The sequence below is a fragment of the Myxocyprinus asiaticus genome, chromosome 32 (assembly GCF_019703515.2).
Source record: "Myxocyprinus asiaticus isolate MX2 ecotype Aquarium Trade chromosome 32, UBuf_Myxa_2, whole genome shotgun sequence".
Lineage (NCBI taxonomy): Eukaryota > Metazoa > Chordata > Actinopteri > Cypriniformes > Catostomidae > Myxocyprinus > Myxocyprinus asiaticus.
Genome location: NC_059375.1, coordinates 19,795,354 through 19,812,105, shown reverse-complemented (window position 1 = coordinate 19,812,105; position 16,752 = coordinate 19,795,354). Strand labels below are relative to the sequence as shown.

Here is a 16,752-nt window from a genome sequence, read left to right as displayed (position 1 = left end):
ATTTATTTGTCTGTGGTCATATTAGGATGTGCACATTTTCTTTTTTGATTCTTTATTGGAATCCAGGGGCATTAAATACAAAAAAAGGCACAATTCACAGTATAAGCTTCTGAAGGTACTTGCATTTTGTCATTAACATCACAAACAAAACAACTTTACACAAACACATTTCTGGAGTTTGTAGGTTGGCTGCAATGTCATTAAACATCAGTTGAAGAGTAAAAGAAAATAATGGTAACACATTACAATATGGTCCCATTTGTTAACATTAGTTAATGCATTAGGTATCATGAACTAACAATTAACAATATTTTTAAAAAGCATTTATTTTGTTTGTTAATTAATAAAAAAACACAAGTGTTCTTTGTTATTTCATATTGCATTTGTTACCATATACCATTTTTTATTTGAAAAAAATGTAGAAATAAATGTTGATATTAACACAATCATGTTAACAAATGGAACCTTATTGTAAAGTGTTACCAAAATAATATATGCTATTAACATTTTAAAATAAGGAGTGCCCAAGACACAAACTGTCTGTAATAACTCTCTAATTATCTGCTTGTACCAGGTTGTTGATTATTTCCAAACCATACTCAAAACTGACATCGCACAGTGACACTGTGTAAAAATAGGAAATACCTTGCATTTCTTGTTGGCAAAAGCAGAAAGTGCAAGATTTAATGTTTTGCACTTGACAAGGTGAAGACAGTGTTTCTTTTCTCAGGATGTCAGGATATTTATCTCATAAGTGTATATGGTGTAATTCTGTTAAAAGGCAGCACAAATTTCAGAGAGTAACAGGATTTATACTAAATCTTTCGAAATTGTTTTTATCGCAATGAATAGTGTTTTTTTTTTTTTCTACAAAGTTATGTTGTAAATGTTGTTGTATAAATTTGTATTATTTATGTTCCAACATTGGATGTTGGTATTTAAGGTCATAATGTGAAGCTACATTGTAAAAATCAATTGTGTAGGGTGTTATTTAAGGCTACTGCTGTACATATAAATAAAAACTTCTTAAAGGGATAGTTCACCCAAAAATTAAAATTCTCATCATTTACTCACCCTCATGCCATCCCAAATGTGTATGACTTTCTTTCTTCTACTAAACACAAAGATTTTTATAAGAATATTTCAGCTCTGTAGGTCCATACAATGCAAGAACTTTGAAGGTCCAAAAAGCACATAAAGGCAGCATAAAATAACCCATATGACTCCAGTATTTAAATCCATATCTTAAGAAGCGATTTGATAGGTGTGGGAGAGAAACAGATCAATATTTAAATACTTTTTTTACTACAAATTCTCCTCCCTTTCCAGTAGGTGGCGATATGCACAAATAATGTGAATTGCCAAAAACAAAAGAATGTGAAAGTGGAGATTGATAGTTAAAAAAGGATTTAAATATTGACCTGTTTCTTGTCCACACCTATCATATTACTTCTAAAGACATATATTAAACCACTGGAGTCTTATTGATTACTTTTATGCTGCCTTTGTGTTTTTTGGACCTTCAAAGTTCTGGTCACCATTCACTTGCATTGTATGGACCCACAGAGCTGAGATATTCTCATAATAATCTTTGTTTGTGTTCAGCAGAAGAAAGAAACTCATCCACATCTGGGATGGCATGAGGGTGACTAAATGAGAGAATTTTCATTTTTGGGTGAACTATCCCTTTAACATATACAGGCACAAAAGAGCAAGAGAGAAAATTATACAGATCTGTTAAAAGATGATAATGTTTCTACAAATTTGCCCCTTGTGTAGACTTCCCAAACCCAACGCAGTTGTGTTTATGTCTATAGGGTTTTATCAGTGTAAAAAGAAAATGACACTATAGTTTTAAATAATTAAATGTAGACAAATAGGTTCAGTGATGAAAAGCTACAATAACGTAAAGACAGTGGAGCTGTTATTTGAGTGCTGTAAACTCCTCTCAGTGTCATAGTGTGCATGGTTTATGTTCTCTCTCAATAAATAAAAAATTGCTCCACAATTTTGCCTTTTAGAATTTCTGGATATCAAAATGAAGTTACCATACAAAGGGCCCTCTATTCTCTTCAAAAGACCCATATCCACAGGCTACGAATTTTGATTTGAGGATGACAAATAACATCCACGTTATTTGTGGACATAGACATGCATGATTGTATGCATTTAAAAAAGTAGTTTTTTTCCATCAAAGCACGTTTAAGGACCAGATTTTGCATGTAAACCCAGTTATACAGGAATGGTTTATACAAATTGACCCTTTGTTTTGTCTTAAGAGCTGGTATTGTCATCATGCATTCACTTCCTTATAGCCATCTGTTTTGAAACTGGAATGTCCTCTCATTCAGCACTGTATCTTTGAGTCTGTTCAGTGGCAGTGTGTGTTAGCTGCCTTGGCTGAAGCTGTGAATGTGGCTCAGGTAGCTGGAGAGGCCCTCCTCCCCCTCCTCCTCCCCCTCCTCCTCCAGATGCTGCTGATAGTACTGCAGAAGCCGGGAGACGTTCGTCTCCACATGACCCTCTGGATGAGGCAGACAAGCATTCGACATGCCCAGTACGATTGTGGTTAAGGCCTTGATGTAATTTTTGGCCAACGTAAGAGTCTCGATCTTGGAAAGTTTCTTGTCTGTTTTAACATGAGGAATGGCCTCTCGTAGGGCCTGAAAAGCATTGTTAAGTTTGTGCATCCTCTGCCTCTCCCTTTCATTACTCTCCAGTCTGCGGACGTTGTGTTCCTTAGCACTGCTGTGTTTTCGTCTACGACGTTGGCCTACCCTTGTACCACCATGCCCCTCACCTCTCAATGTTCTCCACGATCCATCGAGCCTCACGGACGCCTCTGAACCCTCCTGCTCGCTGGAACCTGGCTCTGTTTCCAGCGTGAAGCCTGGGTCGTCCTGTTCTGCCCAAGACTGTCTGCCCCGCTTTGACCCCTTTCCTTTGGACTTCATGCTTGAGTCACCCACACCCTGGTGTAGGCCCTAGAACATTATCATACACATTTGTTTGGAGAAAACAAATATTCATAATGCAAAATAACAGTAGTCTTGCGTGGCATTCTAAAAACTATAGAGGGTATATGAAGAATAAGTAACATTTTTAAGTACTAGCATATGCTCTGAATATTTGACAGAAAAATAAAACATTTTTTAGATACTCATGGATAATGTGTAATATCATTCCCCAGTTAATTGTAACACTATTGTTACACTGTAAAAACGTGGTAACCTGCAATTGTTACCTTAAAGGGATAGTCCACCAAAAACTAAATTCTCCCATCATTTACTCACCCTCATGCCATCCCAGATGTGTATGACTTACTTTCTTCTGCTGAACATAAATGAAGATTTTTAGAAGAATATCTCAGCTCCAGAGATCCTCACAATGCAAGTGAATGGTGGCCAGAGCTTTGAAGCTCCAAAAAATACATAAAGGCAGCATAAAAGTTATACATACGACTCCAGTGGTTTAACCCATATCTTCAGAAGGGATATGATAGGTATGGATGAGAAACAGATCAATATTTAAATCCTTTTTTACAATAAATTCTCCTCCCTGCCCAGTAGGTGGCGATTTGCACGAAGAATGCGAATCACCAAAAACAAAAGGTGAAAGTAGAGATTTATAGAAAAAAAGACTTAAATATTGATTGTTTCTCACCCACATATCGCTTCAGAAGACATACAGTATATCAAACCACTGGAGTCTTATTGATTACCTTTACGTTGCCTTTATGTGCTTTTTGGAGCTTCAAAGTTCTGATCACCATTCACTTGTATTGTGAGGATCTCCAGAGCTGAGATATTCTTCTAAAAATCTTTATGTTCAGCAGAAGAAAGAAAGTCATACACATATGGGATGGCATGAAATTGAGTAAATGATGACAGAATTTTCAGTTTTGGGTGAACTAAACCTTTAAGGAGCTATTTCTGCCTGATCTAAACCTTAAAATGTGTCCTGCAGAAGAAGAAAAGGAGAGTTTGATTGTCAAAAAGATGAGGGTGGCTAATAATGATCTTGCAATGCAGATCAAACACATATCCTGGCATAATTCAAACTGAATTAATCAAGTGAGCAACGAATTTTCTCTGATAAAAGACCTTCCACAGAATAAAAGCTGTCAATCCTGGCTACTTTCGGATTAAAAAAAGTTTTGCTTACCTTGAAATAAATTTCCACCCAACTTAAAGTGATGAGCCTTTACGATAAGAACCTTACGGTGAGCGATAATGACTTGGTGAGAAGCTGTTGTCGTCCTGACAGCCGCAGTCAGAATGAAATGATAGCGGTCACATGCGCACTCTACCTGTTGCTGCTCTCTGTCCACGTAGCGCTTCTGTGGCCAATCACATGAGGGGACCCAGACGCTCATGAGCTGGCGCTTGCATCGGAAATAGCCATTTGAAAGTTTCTTATGCTCTGAGATGATGGTAATAGCACTCTGCATTATTGCTGCAGGTGCTATTTTCACTTTTAGACTAAGAACAAATGGATTTAAAATGATCTTAACAATATTACAGTAATGCATTTCATCAGTAGGGACATTGCAGTGAATAAACATAAGTTCATGTTCAGTTTATTTTTGAAAGAAAGAAAGGACATCGTAGTGGTGGGTTTCCTGCAGATGGCACGAGTGATAGGATATACTGTTTACATGGTACTTTATCAAGTTAAAACACTGTCACATATTTGCCTGAGGCTTTGCATTTCGAATGGGTCCTTTATTTTGCAGAGGTCGAGTTGTCATCGAACCTGTGAGTGTAGATGTATGCAGAGAACCACCCTTTTCATAAACTGTGGCATCAGACAAATCAAACACGGACATGTTTATTTTGTACCTGAGCAGTGAAACTGCTCCATGTTCAGCTTCACAGTAAGCAATATCACACTGTCAAGACAAATTAAGTGTGGCTCCATCAAAATCGGTCCATTTTGCTCTTGTAAAGCTGTTTTGAAGTTTCATCCTCCTCCTGAGAAACCGATCAGAATTCAGAGTAAAGATGTCTGGATGTACACATAGATATACAATAAAACGGATGCATTTTTATTAGTCTTGGATTATATTAAAGTTTACATTTTAAATTTAACCCAAAAATGAAAACTTCTATCATCATTTATGCCTCTCATCCACATAAGAATGGCGTTTTGCTCAAGAGACTGCAGAAACCTTTTAAAAGGAAACTGAAAAAGGAGGTTTCATACTTCATAAAATGGACTAGTGTGGATTTAGCCTAACATTATGACTTACATCTACTTCTGCATTTCACAGAAGGAATAAAGTCATAGGTTTGGCCATTGGTCCAAGATTTAGAACAAGAGTCAATTATAACAGAATTTTCATTTTTGGGTGAACTATCCTTTTAAGACATGCAATTCAGTTACATGTTGTTGTGTGGACTAGCAAACAAGAGAGCTTCTGAGAACAAGTATGTTTTGCACACCTGTTTAACTCACAAGACTATCAGCTCAAATGGACCCTCCCCCATCACTGATATCCTTGGTCAATGCAGAGTTTGGCCACAGACTGGTGGCAAGCCTCCCTGCTTTGGGCTGAGTGCTGAGACCATGGAAACAGTTTCTATCCCAACCCTTAGTTTATTTAGTGTGGATCCTCCGGTATATACCATTTACGCTGATAATCTGCTTGTAAGCAAAGCGCCACAGGCAGTCGGCCTCATGCAACACCATGCTCACCAATAGTCATAAGAACTATTTAAACACAACAAAAGAGTATACATATCTGAAAATGTATTCATGCAAATCCACACACTTCCACCCGGTATCCACTTTAGTAGTAGTTTATCAGTATTCAGTAGTACTGATATATTGCAAATTACATAGCATATATTGCACCTATTGTAGTTTACAACTGTTCGACATGGTATTGAACAGTTTTTGTGTTATGTTTCAAGATAACTCTTTGATTTGCATACTCTACACGGTGGTTACATCTTTAAAGTACTGATCGCTACTCCCTTAGGTGAATAAGTCACTCATTAGCAACCCCATGCTAAGTGTTGCATTCCAGTGAGTGGAAATGACAGAGTGTTAAATGACAAATTAAAACATTGTCAGAAGCCTAATAGTGTGTTTGATGAGAGCTTAGCGAGATAAGTCACCATGCACAAAAACTATTTTGAGTAGTGATAAACAAATGTAAATTTTTATAGTTATAAACCAAGGCCCAAAGCTCACAGCTGGCTGCCTTCAAGGTTAAACTTAAAAATAGCTGTTTATACACCGGGCCTTTTTCTGCTGCTCTATACACCTTTTTTTTTTAATACACTATTTCTCTTTGAAGCACTGTTTAAAACAAAACAACAAAATAGAGTATAGTTAGATGATTGAGCAGTATCACACGAGCAAGAGTGCTGTTGTACTGAATATATGCACGGCTGCAAATCGGATGAAAGCACAAGGCTACAAATATCACAAACATGCTAATATTACGTACAACAGCATGACTGCGATTGTGATATTGCTTTTATGAAACAGTTCCATAAACAAAAAGTTAATATCAAGTAGTGTTGTCACTTCTAAAGTTGTAAAATATGGGACAATCTCTCAAAAGTGGTTGACCTGGAGGTAGTTTTGGCTGACATTTTCAGGTGGTCCCGTATCACACCCTTCACAGTTTTAGTACGTTTTTGAACAATGTGTGGAATTTTCAGGCAGCCCTTACCCACCATAGGTAAAATTTCCAAATGAATATCAAGGTTAAATTAACGATCTTGAACTATTTTGCCATGACACAACTGGACCAGCTTAAATACGGGACAAATAGCATCCCATATTTAATTGATACGGGACGTTATGGTAGCCAGCTAGTAGGTAGCTGTGCAGTGTGTAAACCTCACTCCCCTGGCCTCAAGAGGTGCACTAGTGACTAACACTAGAGGCTGTAGCTTTTAGCCTCCTCGTTAGCACGCCCGTCTCCCATGCCGAAGATCCTGGTTTGAATCCCGCTTGGAGCGGGTCGAGCAGAACCGGTTACAGATGCATCATTTCATGTTTAAATACGGGATGATCACCTATTTTACGGGACGATCCTGTATATTACGGGATGTGTGGCAACCCTAATATCAAGTCAACCTACAGTTTAGACACAATATGACAAGTCATTTTGTCTATTTTTGCTCTGCTAACAAAAATATTTCACAGACAAGCAAAGTGATACAATTAGTGAAGCATCCCTGTCCTGTGATACTAAATATCAGCACTGTCAAAAACAACTAATTAATTAACTGGTTAAAAAATTATCTGGAATGCTTTAACTAATAACATTATGCTAAAAATGCCCTTCAGTTTATTCCCTCACAATGATATAATGAGCAGGCCAGTGACTTTTAGTGCTTATACAGACTTTTGGTATATCAGTATGGTCTGTAATCTGAGAGACTTAGACACTATCATGCATTTTTATGCATCACGCATTGATGTCATACTGCAACTTGTCATCATTCCTGATCTGACTGGAGAAAACATCACCCAGGAACCAGTGCATTTGTGAGCCTGATTCATGCAGCATCATAAAAGGGGGAAGAGGGGGCACGTCAGTTTTTCCATGACCCAAAAGCCAGTCAAATGAGAGAGGGAAAAATTACAGCCTGTTCTATCAGTTTGGCAGATGCTAGAGAAATGCTGCATCAGACGACATACACACATTGGGCACTTTATTAGGAACACTATGGTCCTAATAAAGCACCAGATGTGGTCTTCTGCTGTTGTAGCCCATCTGCCTCAAGGTTCGCCATGTTGTGCATTCTGAGATGCTATTCTGTTCACTACAATTGTACAGAGTGTATATCTGAGTTACCGCAGCCTTTCTGTCAGCTCGAACCAGTCTGGCCATTCTCTGTTGACCTCTCTCATCAACAAGGTATTTCCTTCAGTAGAACTGCCGCTCACTGGATGTTTTTTGTTTTTGGCACCATTCTGAGTAAACTCTAGAGACTGTTGTGTGTGAAAATCCCAGGAGATCAGCAGTTACAGAAATACTCAAACCAGCTCGTCTGGCACCAACAATCATGCCACAGTCGAAATAACTGAGATCACATATTTCCCTCATTCTGATGGTTGAAGTGAACATTAACTGAAGCTCCTGACCCATATTTGCATGATTTTATGCATTGCACTGCTGCTACACGATTGGCTGATTAGATAATCGCACGAATAAGTAGGTGTACAGTTGTACCTAATAAAGTGCTCAGTGAGTGTTCACACACATAGATTACAGAAGACAAATGCAATAATAAAGGGCAGTGACATGCACAGGCCTTAGCAGGGACAGTGGCAGAAGGATAAGGATAGAAGGATTTTTTTTTTTTAATTAGTAATTATAAATACTTTACTAATTTCTTTGCTTTTTGACTAATTAACCATTTTTTTGTATATACAGTACATATTTTTTTTCAATTTTCCTTTATCACAAATAATAACCTATTCTTTTTATATTTCTCACAAAAAGCACCATCGTAATACACTTGTTTATTTATTTATTTTCAGGCATGGTCTGTGATAACCCCATGTTTATGACATGTGTCATAGTAATTTTTTTAAAGTACCTTGGAGTACCATGACAGTATCATGAAATATGAACATTATTGAACAGTACCATGGCATTACCCTGGCAATGTGGTGTGCGGTGCATAGGCACGATGAGATAGTGTGAGCACGAGGTGATCGACTGTGTTCCGCGAATGCTACAGGGTCCTTGAATAACATATATCATGTGAGTAAGGGCAGCTGGTGGAGTTTCTGGTGCACCCCTAGGGAGCTGATGCCCTATGCAGACTGCATAATATGCGTATAGGGAGTTGCGGTGCTGTGGTAGCTAAATGGTATTTTTCTGAAAGTGATTAGTCTAATGGCTTATTACTTTCGACAAAACCAAACTGGCTTTGGCTGAACCTGACTTCTCCTCATGTCAATATTCTATTAAAGAAGAAATTAGTTTATTTCACTGAAAGCAACACAAATGCTCCCATTATTATTAATAGATCTGTCTACACTAGTGGCATAAAAAATGCGGTAGCAATTGAGTATTATTCTTTTGATGAACTTACAACACAATACATGGAGTGGACTTTTTATCTTACCTGTTACTCATCTGAGGTAACGGCACTTCGATGTTCTCATCTTGATGTTGCGAATTCAAAACTGAATTTTTTCTTCCTTGAAGGGCACTTCTGTGGGAGGGGATACCACTCGAAAGCTTGTTTAAAACGAAAGTGAGATAATGAATCTTTTCTCAGAGGGTCCTTCCACCAGACTGTTAGCGAAGGGTACATTCATACAGTAATGCCATGTTTCCTTCAGAGTACCCCCTTCAAGGATTCTGCAGTTCGGAGTGAGTATAGGGCATAGGGAGGATCACTTGTGATTGGCATCCACCCCATCTGCTGTAGCACGCACTTTTAAAGGCACCTCCGCTTAATTGTCTTTAATATGTCCGCGATTTACTAAGAAATCTCATAATAACAGATTATTACTGTTATTGTGAGATTATGACAAGATTTTAATTTTGTTTTATTTAACTATTTTAATTATTAAAATGTCTCTTTTTCTGGATGACTATAAGGGCACCTTTAGATTTGTGAAAGAAAGTGGCAGGGGCTTGCGCCCCTGCTGCCCCCGTTCTGTGCACGGCAGTGATAAAGGGATATACAACAATAAAAAAATGCATGCATTTATTGTGCATTGATCTCATCTCACATTTTGTTCTGTTGACCTGTAATATGAGATATACTGTAATAACAATACTTTGAAAACTGTAAAATGGTTGCTTTGTGATAAATAATAAGGCCACACATTTACTATATATTTTATTGACTAATCAGCATCCAGGACTAGAACAATCCATTTTTGAAAGATAGCATTTTACATACAATGCAAATAATTCATAAAAATATAATGATTTGCCAATTACCAAATCTCAATTTGAATGTCGTAATTTAAAAGTCTCACAGAGAAACTGGTTTTGGGAGAACAAAGACAATCCTCGCAGTTCTACATTAACAAATCTTACAGATGAAAGGGGATGCCTCAGAGCTGACGTCGTATGAATATGTGAAGAAGCTGTGTCCACCTGCTTTTTAGATTTTTTTTTTTTTTTAAGGTTGATGGTAACAAAACAGGAAACACTTCAAATTAATCTTCAGAAGTACATTCTAAAAGTTGTGCATTACTTGATAGAGGTAAATATTTGGATAGATGTCCGAAACCAAACAGGCTTTACACAATTTTCCTAAAGTTCAGTTGACTTTCCTGGAGTGGTGCTTATTAGAATACACCGTGCTTCTGAGGTTAAAGAGATTATCTCAACTTTGCTCAGTTAGATAACCTGCTGGTCAGAGTTTCATGAGGGGAGTGATGTGAGCCATAAAAAGGATATGTTGTCCTCTAGGTGGAGCATCATGCTTATACTGATGCCTCATATAAGTTAGACATAAGGCACAGTGCAGAACCTGAAAACAACTTTGATCTCAACTTGACTTGAACCTGTGAATACACAGGTTCAACATTGAGTCCCACTGTAAATCAATTTCATATGTACGTAGATGAGGTAAGCATGAAAATCAAGGGAAGCCCACTGGTAAACACTTTTAACAGGTGGCCGAACATCCATGCAATCATCTGAAAATGCATCAATTATTTTCTCTTGCCCTCATATTGCAGTGCTTGAATAAATATTGGTGCCAAGCATCAGCGAATGCGCAACAGGAAACATTTTCCCCGCCACTGTCACTAGGCAACCTTGAAACGGATGACTCAGAAGAGAGCTGACTCAATATACTGTGACGAAGTCAGTGAAGAAACACACACACACACACACACACACACACACACACTGTATGCATAGAAGAAATCTCTCTGTTAAAGTAGAAACCTAATCCTTTGTTCCTTTACCCACTGGATCAACACCTCTGTGTCTAACAGGTGTGGGTGGGCATCCTGAGATCTTACACCCATTTTCCCGCCCTATAAATAAACACAAACATGTAAGCACTACCTTGCAAACACTGCAATGTTGAAACAAGTGCTTGACAAATAAAGGCCCTGCATAAAAGCATTTAAAAGCACATTGACTGGTTTAGCATGTTAACTACTTTTTAAAACCTTTTCACAATCTTTTCTGACTCCATGTGTCCTCCATAATAAAACAGACCAAATGCAGGTTTCACAGGTTGACATTAATGTTGTATTGCATGCACACTGTAAAAAAAAAGTGTTTCATGTGGTAACATCTCAACTAACTGGTTTTATTTAAGTGCAAAATGTTATTTAATTTCACAAAATCAACCTGACGAATTAGGTTCCCTATCTGTCACTCACTCGACATTATGTCAATGTAGTGACACTAGGGGTCACTCTTGGGAGCCTGAGACACCTCTGGTCTTTGATAAAAGGCCAATGAAAATTGGCGAGTGGTATTTGCATACCACTCCCCCGGAAATACGGGTATAAAAGTAGCTGGTATGCAACCACTCATTCAGATTTTCTCTTCAGAGCCGAATGGTCATGCTCACTGAGCTGAATTCTCACGACTGTTCATTCACCTCTGCTGGATCTGATGGCGCATTTCAGCGGCTTCTCCCTCCTCTGCACTGGTGCACTGCAGAGAATGCCCCTGGGTGCTTCGGCAGAAAAAAGAGAGTATATTTTCCTGAAAGAGTATATTTCTCTAAAAGAGCGGCACACGGAACATCTTTTTAAAGACGCGTCTTTTTAAAAATGCCTTTCCGATTGTGTGTTATTCCTGGTTGCGGTCATTACCTCTCAACTTCAGACGGTCACGTTCGCTGTCTTTCGTGTCTGGGTGCGACCCACACGGAGGCAGCGTTTGTGGATGGTTCATGTTCTCACTACGAGAGCATGCCCATGGCGACATTGCGGTCGCGGCTTGCTTTCCAGTGGCTCCCCGCCTCAGTCTTTCTACCTACGGGTTTGAGGCTAGTGCGGCTAGCACTGGGGGTGATTTGGGGACCCCAATGGGACCGCCTCCGCCGGGTATCCCCCTGCTGACCTCCCATTCCCCAGAATGCTTGTCTGCCCCACGACCAAGCTCGTCAGCTCCCATCCAAGCCCTGTAGGTTCACGTCGTCCCTGACGGCCAAAGCCTACAGCGCTGCCGGACAAGCCGCCTCTGCCCTGCATGCCATGGCTCTCCTGCAGGTCCACCAAGCCAAGGCGCTAAAAGAACTGCACGAGGGTAGTTCCGCCCCAGATCTGATGCAGGAACTGCACTCGGCAACCAACCTTGCTCTCCGAGCGACAAAGGTCACGGCGTGGTCTCTCGGGCGGACGATGTCCACATTAGTGGTCCAGGAGCGCCACCTTTGGCTCAACCTGGTCAAGATGGGTGAGGCCGACAAGACACGGTTCCTTGCTGCCCCCATCTCCCAGGCTGGCCCATTCGGCGACACCATCGAGGACTTTGCCCAGCAGTTCTCGACGGTGAAGCAGCAGACAGAGGCTATCCGGCATATCCTGCCCCGGCGTGGCTCAAGATCCCGCACCCCGTCTGCTCGTCGCCAAGGGCGTCCCCCTGCGGTGACTGCACTGGCTCCGACGCAGCCCGCCCCTTTGGCCCGGCTCCGGCGTGGAGCCCACTGCAGGAAGCAGATGCCACCCGTCTCACGGCCGGCCGCCAAGAACCCACGGAGGTCATCAAAGCACCCCTGAGACGGGCGACCCTGGGTCGATGAAACCCACTGCATTGGAGCTGGTAGTAAGACCACTCCATCCCCCGGTGGAGGGCCGGGTGGAGAATCTTTTGTTGCCTTTTCAATTGATTTCGCCGCATGCCCAAATGGTTGCTGTACCCAACAGTTCAGCAAAAGAGCGGTTTCCTCTTTCCCTGGGTCAAATACCCGGTGTGCACGGTCGTCATCACGACCACCGTCCACCTTTTTTCCCTTGCAGGATTGGCGCTCCAGCGGCGGTCTCCCCGCCCCTGCGCGCCCAGCTGTGGCACACATCCGCCCCCGATGTGACAGTCTCCATGGGTTGCGAGGACAGGCCTCTTCCTCCCCCGTCCCAGGCTGTTCCGGGGGTGGTCACAAGGAGCCAGGTAAGTGCTTCGATGTCCCTAGACTCAGCACGGCCACGACATGGTGTGGCACCTTGAGCTCCACCCTGCCGTGAGGCCCCACCTGCCAGTACGTCCGACGATGTTGTCCCTTTGGTCCCCCTCGTGTGGAACTTGGATGCGTGGCTTGCGCTTTCCAATCCGTCGCGATGGCTGGTCCGGACCATCCGACTCGGCTACGCGATTCAGTTTGCCAGGCATCCGCCCAGGTTCAGCGGTATCCACTTCACCTTGGTGAAGTACGAAAACGCTGCTACCTTGCGCGCGAAGATCGCCACCCTCCTACGGAAGGGTGCGATAGAACCTGTCCCTCCGGCCGAGATGAAGAAGGGGTTATACAGCCCCTAATTCATCATACCGAAAAAAGGCAGTGGGTTGCGGCCAATCTTGGACCTGCGAGTACTGAACCGGGCTTTACACAGACTCCCGTTCAAGATGCTGACGCAAAAACGCATTCTGGCGAGCGTCGGCATCAAGATTGGTTCGCGGCGGTAGACCTGAAGGACGAATACTTTCACGTCACAATTCTACCTTGACACAGACCCTTCCTGCAGTTTACATTCGAGGGTCAGACGTATCAGTACATGGTCCTCCCTTTCGACCTGTCCTTGTCCCCTCGCATCTTTACGAAGGTCGCAGAGGCAGCTCCATTCCCTGATGGAGGGAACGAGACGTTGTGTCCCTCCTGCCACAACACTGAACTACCCGCTGAAATGGCCAGACCTTGTCTCGTCTCCTCAGCATAAAACCTGAATGAGTGGTTGCATACCAGCTCCTTTTATACCCTTATGTCCGGGGGAGTGGCATGGAAATACCACTCGCCAATTTTCATTGGCCTTTTATCAAAGACCAGAGGTGTCTCGGGCTCCCAAAAGTGACCCCTAGTGTCACTACATCGACACAACGTCTCGTTCCCTCCATCAGGGAACGGAGGTTATGCAAGTAACCAGGACGTTACACCAACAAAAGTAAATTTTTATGGGTTAGATCGATTAATAAACAGTGAAATTGATCCTTGAGGTAACAACTGCAGATTACCACTTTTTTTTCCCAAAGAAAGTGCAAAAATCATATAAAATGCCTTCATTTGCCACTTTCAATGTACGTTTTACTTTTCTTTTTTTTTTATTAAAGTATTGTTTTAATTTACACAGTTAAAAAGTCATTTTAATTTACATGTAAATTTAAGAATTATTTCAAGCTACTCTTAAAAGTATTTTAAGTACATTCAATTACATTGAGGGAGCTGAACCCTTCCAGTGGCTTTATTTTTTCCCACCCGTATTCCGGCAACTCCCACAATTGATATGTTTAGATGTCAAATGATTGGACAAAAGTTGACATAACCCAATTTCTTTGGCTCCCACATCTATGGTTTTACTGTATGCCAAATATAAGAATATAATATATCAAGGTAACCACCACTTCAAAGGAGAGAATATGTATTTTTTGTAATGAAATATTTCAGACTTTTCTGAGAATATTGTGGAAAAGAAATACAGTATTGCGTAGAGATGGAATGTGAAGAAATTCAGTTTTAGATAGAAAGAAGACCGTATGGAAATTATAATTTTTTACTGAAAAAAAAAACAAAATCTGATCAAGTTCTTATAGTTACAGAATCACCCTGAAGAAGAAAAAAGTATTTGTAAAAGTGAAATTAAACACTTGTTAATTTCCATAGGGGAGGAAGCTTAAATTTGAAGTCAGGCAGCAGTAATGTAGATTGTAGTCCTGACTGCAATAGTGGTAAGTACAGTGACTTGATGGTAAGCACATATCCACCCTTGGAACTGAAAATATTTAAAGGTAATTATATTCAATTTAAAGCAGAACTTGAATTGATTGAATAATATATGGAGACAGATGCATTATTATATTTTTAAGACAGCAAGGTTGGAAAACAACATTTTTAATTCACAGTTAACAGTGTATTTCTCACTTTTCTGTAAGCTATGAAATATAAAAACGTCAATTATTACCATATTCCTAGAACAGAGAAATATTTTAGTCCATTTTCTGCCATACATCTACACGTTCACTTTCACTTTAATGAAATTAATTATTCTCACCCACACTTATCATATCTCTTCTGAAGACATGGATTAAACCACTGGAGTCTTATGTATCACTTTTATGCTGCATTTATGTGATTTTTGGAGCTTCAAAGTTCTGGCCACCATTCCCTTGCATTGTATGGACCTACAGAGGTGAAATATTCTTCTAAAAATCTTAATTTATGTTCAGCAGAAGAAAGAAAGTCATACACATCTGGGATGGCATGAGGGTGAGGAAATGATGAGAGAATTTTCATTTTTGGTGAGCTACTCCTTTGTTCTAATTGTTCATTTGAAATCATATGCTTTTTAATAGTTAAAAGTTCTAAATTATTAAAAACTAATTGCAGAATTAATTAATGATTAGAAGTTAAATAAAAGAAGTGACATATTATGTTACATATAATATTTTATGTATTGTTTGTTTTTCTGCAACTTATACGATGTGATGTCCCTCTGTTTACTATGGTTATTAAGGCCGCTTGAAAGAAGCTCTTAGCCAATACGAAGGAGGCGGGACCTGCCTGAATACGGTTTGAAAAAAAATTACACATTCAAGTGTCAGTGACAGGAAGTCAAACTATTTTGAAACAGAAAGCAGACTGTCTTAAAATAATTCAGAGAATGAGAGAGAGAAAATAACGCAAAAGAGAACCGTACAGGAAGGGAAAAGTACTAAATATGGGATTAAAGTAGTATAACAGCTTTTGTTCAGTCTGGAAATCTTAGTGATGTTTTCATGCGCGTATCTCGAGCAAGCAAGGCCGTGAGTTCTCATACAGTCTGTAATCACACGAGTGAAATAGGGCAGTGCATAGCGCCCTCTGGTGGACACTATTGACAACACAAGCTCAGTTTGAATTATGGACACATAATGACCACTCATGAGCATAACACCTAAAACAGAATACTAATGGCGTCTCAGACGGACTCTCTCTGCAAACCTTCGCTGCTTGTTTACCAAGGTTTAATCTATAGCTATAATCTCAAACTACTGAGTGCAAAATTGAGGCTATGGGGAATATAATGCATGAATTATTTAATTATCTTTCCTTGGTCAAGGGGAACATATGGGGACATTTAAATAGTTGTTATTAAGAATTTATAGATGTTTTAGCTCTTTTGTAGTATTATTTATGTTGTTTTGTTGCAAATAGTTGTTTTGTTTGATGTCACAATTAGGGTGATTTTTGGTCAAGTTGGACCCTGTTGACTTTATCTCAGTTTTTCTTGTGCATGTGCAACTGAAGTACAGGTGTCTATGCATTTCTGGTGAGAAATAAGTTTATTTAATGACTGACCTAGAATCAGTTATAATCTTCTTTATTTAAGCAGTGGTATTGTATGACCTAAATTTGAGTCCATTCAATTAAAATTATTAAGTAGAAACAACAACATTTAAATAGAAAATCTTTAGTCTACTTGCATCTAGTTACCTTAACTTCAATAGTTAAGTTCATTCTATATGATCACCAAGTTAAGTGAACTTAATTACACAAGTTTTGGACACGCCATTACTCAATTCAGTTGAGGGAAGGAGTTTACTCAATTGAGTAAAGTCAACTTATTAGGGTTTTCAGTGTACAAAAAAAAGCATATTGT

At 40.0% G+C, this 16,752-nt stretch overlaps 1 protein-coding gene across 1 annotated transcript; it reads right to left on the bottom strand.

Annotated features, from left to right (window-relative positions):
- Positions 1 to 35: 35 nt before the first annotated feature.
- LOC127423311 (class A basic helix-loop-helix protein 15-like) lies at positions 36 to 4,269 on the bottom strand. Its single transcript, XM_051667502.1, has 2 exons — positions 4,165 to 4,269; positions 36 to 2,984 (listed from the first exon to the last, which is right to left on the bottom strand). The coding sequence occupies exon 2, from the start codon at positions 2,952 to 2,954 to the stop codon at positions 2,388 to 2,390; it is 567 nt and encodes a 188-aa protein (XP_051523462.1). The 5' UTR covers positions 2,955 to 2,984; positions 4,165 to 4,269; the 3' UTR covers positions 36 to 2,387.
- Between the last annotated feature and the right edge of the window lie 12,483 nt (positions 4,270 to 16,752).

What these genes read in the sequence shown, in the direction of transcription:
- LOC127423311 (XM_051667502.1), bottom strand. Translation starts at nt 2,954, where the DNA reads ATGAAGTCCAAAGGAAAGGGGTCAAAGCGGGGCAGACAGTCTTGGGCA.